Source organism: Pseudonaja textilis, chromosome Z (genome assembly GCF_049901715.1).
Source record: "Pseudonaja textilis isolate UNSWEBS1 chromosome Z, rPseTex1.2, whole genome shotgun sequence".
In the NCBI taxonomy this organism is placed as follows: domain Eukaryota; kingdom Metazoa; phylum Chordata; class Lepidosauria; order Squamata; family Elapidae; genus Pseudonaja; species Pseudonaja textilis.
The window spans coordinates 17,085,490-17,100,697 of record NC_142008.1 but is presented as its reverse complement, the minus strand read 5'-3'; the positions used below and the strand labels follow the sequence as shown (position 1 = coordinate 17,100,697).

Genomic DNA, 15,208 nt, shown 5'->3' with positions numbered 1-15,208 from the left:
AGTAGATAAAAATAGATAACCTGGATAAAGCCCAAGAATTCTACGACCAATTGACAGGAAGGGAAGAAAACGACAACAGTAGAGAGAAGCTAGAGGAAGAAACCCAGGAAGAAGGCCAGGTAGAATCAGAGATAGAAGACCAGGAAGATAAGATGAAAGAAATACAATAATCCCAAAAGGAAGAAGGCAGTTGCTCTTAATATGATCACAGAGGTCATTTAGGTAGAGTATGAAGAGAGTTGGTCCTAGAACACTGCTTTGGGGGACACCACTATTGACAGGTACAGAATTTGATAGGATATTCCCAATTTTGATTATTTATTGTCTGTTTGACAGGAAAGCTTCTATCCAGTTATGCAGGTGTCCAGAGATATCATAAGATGTTAGTTTTAGGAGTAGTTTGTTGTGTACCACTGAATCAAAGGCTTTACAGAAGTCTATGTAGATTGTGTCTATTGCTTTGCCCTGATCGAATTGTGTAGTCCATATGTTTTTGCAGTGTAAGAGTTGCAGATTACAGGATAGTTTTTTTCTGAAACCAAATTGTTTATTAGAGAGTAGGTTGTTTGTTTCTAAATGGAGGATAATGGATTGGTTAATAATTGATTCCATGACTTTGTAGGTGATGCAGCATAAGGAGATTGGTGTGTAATTTTCAACTAGGCTGGGGTCTCCCTTTTTGAAGATGGGGATGACCATAGCTTGTGGCCATAGTTTTGGCAAGGAGCTGGTCCTGAAAGATTTTTCAAAGATTATGCTTAGAGGTTCGGCTATGGCAATGGATAGCTTTTTAAAGAAGTAGGCACATATTTTGTCTGGTCCAATAGATAGAGATGGTTTTAGATTATGTAGTGCTTTTTCAACATTGTCTTCTGTCAAATCGATATGTATTAGATGATTGTAGTTGTCTGTGGTTCACTAGGAAATACTGGGCATGATCCATTGCTGTTTAGTCAAAAGAATGTGTTAAATGGTTTAATGGTGTCATCATTGCAGTCTTAACCATTAGGTCCTTTCAGGGGTGGGATGGACCTTGAGTCTTTTAGTTTGTTGTTTAGAAAATATACCTATTCCTGGTTGCTTAACTTATTATTTGGAAATGTGTTTTTCTTAATGATGTCTTCATGCCTTTTAATTAAAAATTGGGCTTCTGAAACCATTCTGTTTTTTTTCTTGGGTTATACTTCCTGGTAAGATTTTGATTTTGAGTGTTTTTTCAGGATCTGGATAGTTGAAAGAGCATGGGAGTTCTATGTATTTATTAGATTTATATTCTGCCTTTATTTTGTACAAGTCCAGAAATCATCTTGCTTCCCTACCTCCCCCTCCAACAACCCAGATTGGGCTTAGAGAAAATAACTGGCCTTCAAACTGGGTTTCATTCCTAAGGCAGGCGGGGAGGGGCTAGTGTTCCTGATCTCATATTTCTAGTTCAGCATCTTAATCATGATACTAAATAGATTTTATTATGAGCCACAGAAACGCTATTTCTGCTGCCTGCTGCCTGCCTGCAATTTGGCAGTTCAAATCACACCATGCTCAAGGCTGACTCAGCCTTCCATCTGAGGTGGGTAAAATGAGGAGCTATGTTGTTGGGGGCAATATGCTGACTCTGTAAACCACTGGGGGCAAAGAGGGCACAGCCAAGGATCATTGCCTAAATATCCTAGATCCTCATCCGTCCTAGAGAGGCTGTAAAAGCACTGTGAAACTGTATATAAATCTAAATGTTATTGCTATTACTAGTATATAGCAGCATGCTGATAATAGAATAGAATGGAATGGAATAGAATACTTTATTGGCCAAGTGTGATTGGACACACAAGGAATTTGTCTTAGTGTAAATACTCTCAGTATACATAAAGAAAAGATACATTCATTAAGAATCAAGAATCATATCGTATAACACTTAATGATAGTCATAGATACAATCAACAATCAAATCATACTAGGAAACAGTCAATATAAATCGTAAGGATACTAGTGACAAAAGTTACAGTCCTACAATCACAAGTGGGAGGGGATGGGTGATAAGGAGTGATGAGAAGATTAACAGTAATAATAGTGCACACTTTGTAGATAGTTGAACAGTGTTGAGGGAATTATTTGTTTAGCAGAGTGATGGCTTTTGGGGAAAAAACTGTTCTTGTGTCTAGTTGTTCTGGTGTGCAGTGCTCTATAGGATCGTTTTGAGGGGAGGAGTTGAAACAGTTTATGTCCGGGATGTGAGGGTCTGTAAATATTTTCACAGCCCTCTTTTTTACTCGTGCAGTATACAGGTCCTCGATTGAAGGCAGGTGGGTAGTAATTTTTTTTTCTGCAGTCCTAATTATCCTCTGAAGTCTGTGTCTGTCCCGTTGGGTTGCAGAACCAAACCAGACAGTTATAGGGGTGCAGATGACAGACTCAATAATTCCTCTGTAGAACTGTATCAGCAGCTCCTTGGGCAGTTTGAGCTTTCTGAGTTGGCGCAAAAAGAACATTCTTTGTTGTGCTTTTTTGATGACATTTTTGATGTTAGGTGTCCATTTTAGGTCATGTGATATAGTAGAACCTCGAAATCTGAAGGTCTCTACTGTTGATACGGTGTTGTCTAGCATTGTAAGAGGTGGTAATATGGGAGGGTTTCTTCTAAAGTCTACCACCATTTCTACAGTTTTGAGTGTGTTCAGTTCCAGATTGTTCTGGTTACACCATGAGGCAAGTTGTATAACCTCCTGTTTGTATGCAGATTCATCGTTGTCTCAAATAAGACCAATCCCTGTTGTGTCATCTGCAAACTTCAGTATTTTAACAGATGGATTGTTTGAGATGCAGTCATTGGTATATAGGGAGAAGGGAAGTGGACCCTTGGGGGACCCCTGTGCTGATTGTACAGGTATCGGATGTGATTCTGCCTAGCTTCATTTGCTGCTTCCTGTCTGTTAAGACAGCATTATCCCAATAAATGATTGAGATTTTAAAATGTTAGGAAAACATTTCAAAATCTCAATCATTTATTGGGATTTAGTGTTATAATTCCCAGACTTCAAATTCTGGGGATGTCAACATCAAGGACTTCATTCACATAGAATTAATACTGGGCTGTTATTGTGTTTACATATCAATGGATCATTCTTTATGCTTGGTAATTTACATTTGGCAAATTTAGATGGAATTTATTTGTTCTACTTTCACAGACAAATCATGACATCATTTATTTTAGAATCTAAGCCTATTCAGAACTAGATAAGGATCTAGGACATTTAGGCAATGATCCTTGGCTGTGCCCTCTTTGCCCCCAGCCACCTGCTTCAGCCAATTTGCAGCCAGCTTTCCACCTCTGTTGGCCTTTTCCTGGCCATTTTCCATGGCCAGTAGGCCTCTGGCCTTCCGTCCCTAGTGCTTCATCCATGACTATTCACTCAGACACTGTTTGATCAGGGCATTTGGCTGCATGGGACAAATAGTACCCAACTGGGTGGGAGACAAAAGCAATGTTGATTTGGTGGCAGCATGCAGTTGGCAATGGGCAGAGCAATTGCAGAGGCTGTGGGGTAGGCAGCATGCGATGCAAGATTTTTAAAAATGTGCCGGGGCTGATGACGAAGGGCAAGGGGTGGAAGGCCAGGGGCCCATTGGCTCTGGAGAATGGCCAGGGAAGAGAAAGTAGAGGAGAAAAGTTCGCTGTAAATTGGCTAAGGCAGATGTCAGAGAGTGAAGGGGGCATAGCTAAGGATTGGTGTATAAACGTCCCATTCCGCTAGAATGGTTTTGGAGATTGATCAATCCAGTAATCAATGAGGTTTTGGAGACTGATCAATCCAATCTTTCCTCATGGCTTCTAAGGGATATCCAGAAATCTAGTTTTATTAAAGTGAATTTGTAGAGAATCTTCTGATAGAGATGATAAGCAACATATTTTTTTTCAAGTATATACAGATAGCCCCACTTAATGATTGCTTTGTTTGGTCCTGAAAATTATAGTTGCATTAATGTTATAACCAGTCCTCACAGTTATGTCTATCATAACATCCCCAAGTTCAGATGATTCATAACTGGTGGTTGTTCATAATCATTGTAACTTCCCTCAGTCACATGACTATAATTTGTGTGTTTCACAGTTGGCTTCTGACAAGCTAAACAGTGGAAAAACCAACAATAAAATCACAAGTCACAGTCATGTCACATATCTCTTGATGACAATTGAGTTGCTTGATGTCTGCAGTGGAAGAAATGTTATAAGTCTGTTGTGATATTATCTTTGCAATGAAGTTGCTGGTCCTAATTGTGTTTTTTAAGCGTGAACTTCCTGAAATCATATTCCTTCATTGTTTTAGGAAATTGAAGCAATAAAATACATTAGGTAATAGTGGCATATAAAAATGAAGATGGATGATGTCGCGTTGAGCGACCGGTCTGTTGTTTCGGCTTTCTGGTTGATTGCTGAATTCCTCTCAGAGAATAACCCTCGCAAGGGTGAATTAGTCCTCGCAAGGACGAAGTTTAAAGTAACCCTCGCAAGGGTGAGAAAATAGCCCTCGCAAGGGCGAGATAGCGTGACCCTCGCAAGGGTGAGGCTAGGCAAGACTCTCACAAGAGTGATTGCCAAGCAAGCGCAAGAAATAAAACACACAAAACACAAGAGATCTTAAAATGAGGCAACACTTTGAGCCTGGGGGAGATGGGATTCCCTGGCTGCCCTGGAACAGATGGAAAATGTTCGGGCTTCTGGGCTTTCTTGCTCCTTTCTCTTCCCCAAGGCTTTTAGCTGTCCTCTTTTATTGTGCTAATTCAAGGGAGGAGGTGAGAGAGGAATTTTACAGGAAGAAAAAGAGATACAATGTTAATCTTTTAGACCAGGCTACGTGACATGAGCCACATACTCTGTAGCTGCTATTTTGTAACTGCTATAGACAGGCATATCTTCTTGGAATACACATTCTTTGTCTGAGGTTAATCTTTTATTAACTCCCTTCCTGTCAGTGCTTTCCTTCTATAATGTTCTGAACTGAATACGTGCTCTTTTAGCAAGATTTCTTTTTGTGGAAAAATACAAGACAGAACCAAGATAAAATAGTCACAGGATGAAGCATATTAAATAGAGGGAATTCTTTATGTACATTGTAACTTACTTAGAAAACATTTGTTAATAACATTGCCTATGTCTGCAATTGAGTTGATAGCATAATTATAGACATTAATATACAACCAACAGCCTGATATAAGATTAAGATGTTGGGAAGAAGTGTGGATTGCTATATTGATTTCTTGGTGAAGTTAGTGTCTTTTGATGGATGAATGTGAATGAGAGAAATTGAACATTCTTCAGTACTGAACATTCTTCAGTATGGCATTATGAATTTTTTTATATATAGGACAACTTACTCCACTATTATTTTCTAACCTAGTTATCTGTTTTTTTCTATACAAAACTATATTTACCTGTAATCCTATGCCTATATTTGGAAATGAAAAATCACTGCTGAACAATCAAGTAGCATTTTGACATGCTTATGGAACTTTCCCGAAATATAGAAGTACATTATTGTAAATTAATCTAAAAAGAGTCTAAAACTATAGCTTCTGACACCTGTGGAAGATATTGACTGAAGGAACTAAAACGTTAAATAAAATAGGAAAATTAAAAATATTAAATTAAATTGGGGCTTCTGGTTGTCCTTCCGGTGGTGTCAGAGGTGAGGACTGTGAGCTCAGCAGCCATGCTCTAAGTTCTCTGCATTGGAGGGCTCCAAAAGGAGCCATAGCCACCACGTAGGGGTGGTGAAGTAAAGGAGGGCACCTTGCAGGTCAAGGAGAACTACATCTCTCCTCCCTGACTTGGAAAATCCCTCTCATCCAAAAACAAGGAGCAGCGGCAGTCAATATGGCTGCCATAAAGCTGGGTACAGCCAGAACAACTAAGCAAGTGCAGGAGTGAAGAGAACAGTGAACAGAGATTGTTTCTGGGGAGATGATTTTTCTTTTCTTAAAAAATTACCCCAAGGAAAACAAAAATATCCTAGAGACGAGATTCTAAAAATATAACTGTTTAAGCAGCAAAAGAAAGTATTTTTGTGATGACCCAGTCAAATAATCAATAAGAGTCCCTTTATTGTCTCCAACTTTTCCCCCAGTGTCCAGGTTACCTTTGGCTGGAAAAAAACTCTCCCAGCCTTTAACTGTAGAAAATTCAGTCCAAAACAAGTTACATGCAAACTGTAACTTAAAATCCAAACAAACCAAACTGAAGTAATTAGTTTGACAGGGCAGAAGAAGGAATTTCAGACTTGAAAGCACGGCAAAACTCACACAGTTTGGAAGGAACCCAGATAAGCCATGATGATACAAGATAAAGTCATGTTTGCTCCCAGCAGCTTGCTGCACACAGTTTGCCTTTTTAATACACTGTGTTCCCAGATGCAGCTAATGAAGGGAATCAGGGCCCTTTCCTCCCCTGTAAGCAACCCACGTTGCTGTCTTCTCCATTCCTCCCTGCGTGCCCTAGGATAAAGAGGGAGTGGGCCTGGGTCGTCTTCTGAATTCCCTCTCCCTTGTTCTACCTCTCCCTGGCTCTGCCAATCTGGACTTTGCCCTTCCCCAGTTTCTTCCACAGCCAACGGAGCCACACTCCCACTTCCTGTCAGCTGTTTGGCTTCCTCCTCCAAGTCAGATTCTGACAGGGGCATGACAATTTTTCATAAAGAGATCTATGACTTTTAACTTTTTATTACCTTATGCTTACCAGAAGTGGAAATAAGAAATACATTTTATAAAAGAGACTCTGGGAAGCTAGAATAAAGAGCACACTTAAATATCTTGGAAAATACCTTGGACTATCTGAATATTGGGTAAATGCTGGAACTGACTCATTTAAATAATTGACTTTGTTTTGAAAGAAATGGATTTTTAGTGAAATAAATACCTGCTGGAAAAAAAGGCAACATGGATATTTGATAGGAGAACCCCATCTACTAATGATTGTAAAATAAACCATACTTCTACAATTTTGGACTCTTTCTGAACTAGATTGTGGCTTTATTGTTTATATCACTTTTATTGCTATTATGACTGGAGCTGAAGGAACAGCTGTGGAAATGAGAGTTTTTTTCAATGAGATAACTGTGTTGTTCCAAAATATTATTGATTCAATTGATGGTATAGATCAGGGATAGTCAACCTTTTTATACCTACCACCCCCTTTTGTATCTCTGTTAGTAGTAAAATTTTCTCTAACTGCCCACCAGTTCCACAGTAATGGTTATTTATAATGTAGGGGACAAAAACCCTACTGCCCACCATGAAAGCTGGAACACCCACTAGTGGGTGGTAGGTACCAAGTTGACTACCACTGGTATAGATGAAAAAATGGAAAACATTTTCAAAAAACAATGAATAAAGATCAAACTGCCCATGAACTGATGGAAGCATCAGAAAGACTAGATGAAATGGATTACTTAAGCCAGCAAATTGAATATGAAGAGGGAAAAAATATGGATCAGAAAAATCAGCAAATGAAGCAACAGCTCGACAAAGAGGAAAACCAGATAAATGGCAAGCAAAAGGAGTGGAAAGAACAGATAGATTGGTCACATCAACAAATAAATCAAGGGCTGGAGCAAAAAATAGGACTGACAAATCAGGTGATAAAGGAAGAAAGACTGAAGAAAATAAAACAAATAAATCAACAATTGGGAGAGAAAGGAAAATATATTTGATAAGGAGAATGGGACATGGGCAGACACTTGGGAGAATTGGCAGTATAAGATTCTATTGGGAGAAATGTTTAGATTGAACAAGAAAGATATTGATGAAGATAGAAATAAAGATGAGGAGTATGGGAGGCAAATTAAAAAAATGGATAAGAATTGAAGCATAGAAGAGATGTTGGATAGAAAGAATTGTCCTTTAAATATTAAAGTAGCCTGAGGCAGAAATAAAATTAGATAGGGGAAATATTGGAATATAATATTTTATAGAATGAATAAAAAACAATAGGTAGAAAGATTAGAAGTTTACACGTTAGGCATTTTTAATGTATGTTTAAATATTATGAGGATTACTTAAATTTGATAATTGTGATAGAGACTACTAACATTGTTAGCGTGAATTGGATTAATATGAACGATACCCAGAACTAACTTTGCATATACACAATAGAGAAATGTTTAGATTGAACAAGAAAGATATAGAGAAAGATAGAGATAAGATGAGGAGCGAGGCATTTTTTGTTTGTACAATATAATGAAGATTGCTTAAATTTGATAAATGTGATAGAGAATATTAGAGATTAATATTGTTACTGCGAATTAGATTAATATGAATGATACCCAGAACCAACTCTATTCAGACACAATATGGATGTATATTTTAAAAAAATAAAAATAAAACATGATAATATTTAATAATAAAAAGTAATGAACCACTGATATAAAACTTAAAGAGATGGTACTTATTTCTGAAAAAAAAAAAATTAAATTGCCAGATCTTATTTAACAACTTATATTATTCTGAAAGGGAAAAGAGTTGGTAGAATATATATTGTTTATTTATTTACTTACTTTATATTGCTGCCTATTCACCCATGGCGACTTGAGGCGGCTTACACAATTAAAACCATATTTAAAACAAAAAATAAAAATAAAAAATAAAGAAACAATGAAAACTAACAAAAAAGAATCAAATTAATAAAGTACAATAGAACAAAATCTGGAAAAAATAAATAAAAATAAAAAAATAAAAAAATCACACACACACCCAACTCCTACACCTCTGCCCCGACAACAGCAGATCACACTAACCATTTGATGCGCTCCATCCCACTCTGGGTTCCCCAGGCCCACTGGCAAAAAGAGTGCTTTTGAAAGAGTGCTAGAGGGTGGGCCATTCTAATCTCTGGGGGAATGATATTCCAGAGAGAGGGAGCCACCATGGAGAAGGCCCTTCTTCTGAGTCCCACCAAGTATATCTGCCTCAGGGATGGGACCCACAACATTCCCTGCCTCCCTGCTCTAATGGGTCAGGTAGATGTCACTTGCAAGAGATGTTTCCTCAGATAACCCGGACCCAAGCCATGAAGGGCTTTAAAGGTGACAACCAGCACCTTGAATTGCACCCAGACGCAAATTGGCAACCAATGCAGCTTCTGCAGGAGAGGTGACACATGTGCACACCGGGATCTGCACAAAACCATGTGGGCCGCTGCATTTTGCACCAACTGGAGCTTCTGGATGCTCTTCAAGGGCAGCCCCATGTAGAGTGCATTGCAATAATCAAGGTGGGAAGTGACCAGGGAATGAGTGACTGTGAGTAGGGACCATTGGTCCAGGAAAGTGCGTAACTGGTGCATAACCTGCAGTTGCGCAAAGGCCCTCCTGGCCACAACTGCCACCTGCTCTTCGAGCAGGAGTCGTGAGTCCAGGAAAATACCTTAACCCTGCCACCCCATCCAAGACCAAAGGTGGCAATTCTCCCTGAGCCATCGAACCCCAAACCCAGAGCCACTTGGTTTTGCAAGAGTATAGTTTCAACCCGTTGCTCCCCATGCAACCCCTAACAGCTTCCAGGCACTGCGAGAGGGAAGACACAGCAACACTTAACTTACCATGGGCCATGACATACAGCTGAGTATCATCAGCATATTGGTGATACCTCAGTCCATGGTGACAGATGATCTCACCCAGCAGCTTCATATAAATGTTGAACAGGAGCGGAGAGAATACCAAGCCCTGCTTTGTATATACTTTGTAGTTTCATGTTTTATCTCTTATACTATATAAAGAATCTATATGATATCTAAAAGCCAACTTGATGTAATGATTGAAGTCACTGAATTAGAAATCAGGAGTATATATTATATGTTTTAGTCCTGCCTTAGGCATAAAGCCATAGATGACTTTGATTCAATTGCTTTCTCAGTCTTAGGAAGGTAACTGCAAACCTCTTATGAAATACTGTATGTTGCCAAGAACAAGAATCAAGATTGGCTTGAAGATATATAAAGATATCTTTATTTTCAGGACCCAACTATAGAACAATAAAAGCTCAATTCAAAATATTCTGAGGCAAGATCTTGAGAGATTTGGGAAAAAAACATTCCCTTGATTTTTTACCAGATAAACTTGTGTAACCCTATGAGCTACTATTTCAACCTGGGAATATTGTGTAACCTTTACTGTGGGACTTCAGTTGATATTTCTTCATTAGAGTACTCTCTAATAGGAATGTCTTGTGAATCGAAATAAGGGAAACATTTTATGATAGATTCCATTATAACAAGAAAATGAATCATTTTTTTTTACTATAAATGGTATTTCTTGAAAAAATATTCCATCCCAATTTGTTTAAGCACAGTTATAACTGTTAATAACACATCAGAATAATCTATTAAAATTAATCCCGGATTGCTCTTTAGGTCCTAAAAGAATACCTGAAAATCTTTGAAGAATGATTTCCAAACTTCCACGAGGAGTGAAATAAAACCAATACAAGGATGCCGGGTCTTGCTGATGAATAAATAAGATTTGTTGTGCTCCGATATGTTCTGCAGTTTTATTAGACACTTCTGAAACACCACTAGAAGTTTTGTTTTGAAAAAAGATTGTTTCCAATTTTGTTCTTTTTTTAGGCTTTATTCATTCATAACACGTTTAAATATATATTGGCCTCTTTAGTTAAAATTGCATTTTCAAATGGTTCCTGTAAATGAAACAACAAATAAAAAAAATCTGATATAAAATATTTAAAATGGGTGAAGACCATCTAAAACAGGGCTCCCAAACTTGGCAACTTTAAGACTTGTGGACTTCAACTCCCAGAATTCTGAGAATTGAACTTCACAAGTCTTAAAGTTGCCAAGTTTGGAGACTTCTGATTTAAAACTAGCATGTTGGTTTGGCAGAACAATCCTAATGTTAATCATTGGGCCCTGATTATGGAATGGGTATTATGTCAACAGCAGATTGGCAGGGAAGAATCAGTCCTTGTATGCGTGCTTGTGTTTAGGAGGAAAAAAATCCTCCATAGTAAGAATTGGAAAAATTAAATTTAGATTATTTCTAAGCTCATTTAAGTATTTTAAATATTAAAGATCATGGAGGTGGACCAAACATACTTGGGATGTAGTAATGGTAGCTTCAGAGGACAGCAAACAGTTATGGCAGTCTCTGATTTTCTTCTCTTAAATTGGTATTACTTCAGTCTGACAAGGGAACAATTAATATATGCTATAATTCCTGAAGCCAATGATAGAAATATGACCTAGAGGGTTCTTTAAAAGCAGATCTAAAAAGTACTATACTCTTGCCTTATAAAATTTTACTATTTAGTACGAAGATTCCATTAGTTTTAAGAAGGGATATTTTGGCTGCTATGGGTAAATTATTTCCCATTCAGTCATATTTTTGTTAATCATTTGAAATTATTATTGTTACAACTATTGTTATCCAATTATGTTGTCTAAAATCTAATTAATATGATTCTAGCCTAATCCAGCCAAAATTAAGAATGTTGAATACACTTAGATACATAATCAAGAATTAAAATATATCTCTTTATATTTAGTCTAGCATTTTTAAAAGGGATTGACAAATTTCCTTTTTCCCACATCATTTATATAGAGAGAAATATTTATTTATTTTTATCTTTATTTATTTAGTCAGTCAGTCAATCAATTCCTGTAGTCCCCCAATTCACCGATTTACTCTGGGTAGTTTAAACTTCTAAAAAATTTCTAAAATTATGCAATAACAAGTTATTCTGCCTATTACACAGCTGTTAGCTCTTCTTTCTTTACCTTTGTTTCATTATCAGAGGAAATGAGAAATTGATTTTTAAGTTTGATTTCAGCTATAATATAAAGTTAAAAAAAGTTCTAGATACAACATTATTTTTGGAAAATGATTGAAGAAAACCAGAGAAGTATATTTAAACTAAACTTGTAAATACACTATGAATCAATTCATATAAACCATTTAAAAATTAGGACTGTTCAAACAGTTAAACACGCACACACACATCATATACATATACACATATGTCTGCCTATCTGCCTATTTATCTGCCTATCTATCTGCCTCTCTCTCTTTCTCTCTCCCCCCCACCTACTTATCTACCTACCTATTCTGTAGTTATTGGGTTAATATCACATAAAGGATTACTCAACTGTAATGCATTTATTGTTGAAATTTAATGATATAAATACCATTATGCCTCCAAAGGAATAAATGGAGACAATTACACTCAGATTTTGTTGTTAGCTGTAGAATAAGATTTTTCATAATATTCCTTTTGGGTATATTTCTGTATTTGTATATGAACAAGTTAAATTCTCCCCGTCCCCCATGAATTATAAAAAAGGAAGGAAATGTTTTTACATATTAGTGACAACTAAAACACTGAAGAATTTGTTTTTCACTTTCAGTTAACACAATATAAATGTGTGCAGAAATCAGAGACAATTTTGTTAAATAATTTCAGTAATTAAGAATTTTAGTGTGCTCTTTGCCTAATGAGCAACCTTTACCTTCTTCTCATTATTGATTAGTGGAAGGGTCTGTGATCTTTTGAAGGAGCCTTCTTACACCTGAGTGGAGCATTGGCAGCTGAATAAGATTGTACTACTGTTAATGTTCTCCTGCATCCACTGAGAACTCCACATGCAAAAAGTAACAAAACTGGTGGTAACAAAATGAAGGATCCCAAATGGCATGATATGTGTAGATGTTTGTGTCATCTCTGTTAAATTACTTCAGCTTTAGTCTTCTCAAGGGAAACTTCATTTGTGCCATTGCTTTCATTGGGGACACTTGATAAAATCTATCAGAAAAAAACCTTCCCCTTCCTTGCTACTACCAACACTAATTTCCAACCTTTGTGGCTGAAAATAGTAGGACTTTGGAAGTGATAAAATATCTGTTGTATAAATCCTTATGGACCCCTGTAGCCTCTGCAACTGAGTAAGAACTCTGGGAACTAACTGAAGGAACTCAAGACTGCTTATAATCTTTCCTAGGAAATAATTGCTGTTTGTTATACTTAAAGCGCAGGGAAAGAGGTATCTATAGAAGAAAAGCAGCAATTGCCTGATTCTGCAAAAGATGAGGAAAAAATATTGCCAGTGATTTTAGATAAACATGTAGAAATGCTTCCACCAGACTCAAAAAGCCTGAGAGAAGAAATTACTATATCTCCTCAAGAACATATACCAAGTACTAAACAGAAAACTTTGCGAGTTACTCCAGAATTCAAAATGAAGGATACAGCTGAAGTTAAGGTAATTATAGGAGACTTTGCAAAAAAAGACTTTCAGTTGTTATTTTACCAAGATGTAACATAAGGACCAGTGCCACTGTCTCCACACATAAGTTTGTACAAGTATAACTGAAATATTGCAAAGTATTGGTGAAAGATCAGGAATTTACAAATTATTTCAGATTAGTTTATATGACAAAGCAGACACATGAAAATTGGAATATTTCAGCAATAATTTAAGCATTAGGTACTTGTGATAATTTTATAATATTTCTTTTAAAAAAAGGAGTAGAGCATAGATGGAGGTGAGCATTATGTGTTTTCCTGTTACTATTATTCTGATCTAACCCTTTACATCAGGGGTATCAAACTCAAGGGCCGCAGGCTGCATCTGGCCTGTGGGGTGCTTAAACCCAGCCCATGGGGCTGGCCCGGAAATATCAAGGGACTGGCCTGTGGTGCCTCTGGTGATTAAAAAGGTACTCCCCCCATGCCTTGTGTCACTCTCCATGGCCTCCTGCAGCACTCTGCTGACTGAAAATGGGCCCAAAACACGGAATGAAAATGGCCAGAAAATTACCCGAAAATGAGCCACATGGCCCATTTGTGGCCGGCAGAATGCTGCAGGAGGCAATGGAGAGCAAAAATGAGGCACGGGGGGGTGCCCATGCGTGAACCCCCGCACCCTGTTTTGGCTGGCAGGATGTGCTGCAGGAGGCATCCATCTCTTCAGATCTCTTCCATCTCTTCATCATCTTCTTGGCACTGCTCTATCTTATTTTTCTGCACATTTCAGTACCTGATATGTATCTTAAGCCAGGAGCTGGTATGTCCAGCGGTCACAGATCTGTCAAACATGGCTATACTTTAAAATAAAGGCAAATGAGCAAAAAATATAGTATACAAGCTATATACGCTAGCCTATATTTTGGAAAGTTACAACTTCTTATATTGTATTTAGTTATTACTTTATTGGGTCAAACTTAGTTAACTCTTTATGCTTCTATTTTGATAATAACTTGAAACCATCTCCTGCATACATAACAGTGACAATCTGTCTGCAGAACCCATGTAAGAATTTTCTGGAGCACTAAAGCCTTTTTTTTTGCATGAAACATACATAAACATTAGCATGCATACTTCTGAGTGGAGTTTCTGCTAATTTCCTACATTAGCTTTAATATCTGGGTACATCTCAGTGAAACCTTGTTCCATTATTTTTCATTAGTGGAGTACCTTTCTTCAAATTTTCAAATTTAATCTGCATTTTCCCTTATATTATTATTATGAAGGATAGTAAGATTAAAAGTATCCTTTAGAATGTTTATTACACGTAGAGGAAAATTATCAGCAATCAGATTGGCCTTTGTCACGTGCTATTTTATTTTATTTATTTTTCAGATTTCTAACTGTCCTTTCTACACATTGTTAGTGCATCACAAAGATTTATTTCTTAACCTCTGCTTTCTCTTTATATCAGGAGTGTCAAATTCAATTTCATTGAGGGCAGCATAGTGGCTGCCCGTGGGGGGGGCCTGGTGGGCATGGCCAGTTGGTTGTGACCCATTGGGTGGACGTGGCCAGATTGGACATGGCCCACTTGATTTAGCTTGCATCGGGGGGCTCTGTGGGGGATAGGGCAGGGCTTAGGGGGATAGAGGGGTCTCCAGCAGAAGGGGGCGGGACCAGGCCAGGTGCCAACGCCTAATCCACTGGAGGAACAAAGACAGGTTGTTGCGAGGCAGCCCAACTGGTAGCCATCATTGCCAAGCTGTGACCCTCACACGTTCTGTCTCCGCCATCACACCTCATTCTTCAGCAAACATACTACTCATTTGCAAGGGTCCCAAAGAACAGAAAATCAGAGAGCCCCCTATCCCCAAGAGGCAGCTGGGCGTCCGCAGCCTGCACAGCATAGGTGGGTCCATGCCCCGCAACTGCAACTCCACAATCTTTCTTTGCCTGTGGCCACCATGGC

At 37.9% G+C, this 15,208-nt stretch overlaps 1 protein-coding gene across 1 annotated transcript in view; it reads left to right on the top strand.

Moving 5' to 3' along the window:
* Positions 1-15,208, top strand: part of CCDC7 (coiled-coil domain containing 7) — a 256,642-nt gene that overhangs the window by 99,720 nt on the left and 141,714 nt on the right. The window contains exon 19 of the mRNA XM_087917690.1: positions 13,021-13,252. Within this exon, the coding sequence (XP_087773816.1) occupies positions 13,021-13,252 (232 nt within the window). The remainder of the gene's footprint in view (positions 1-13,020; positions 13,253-15,208) is intronic.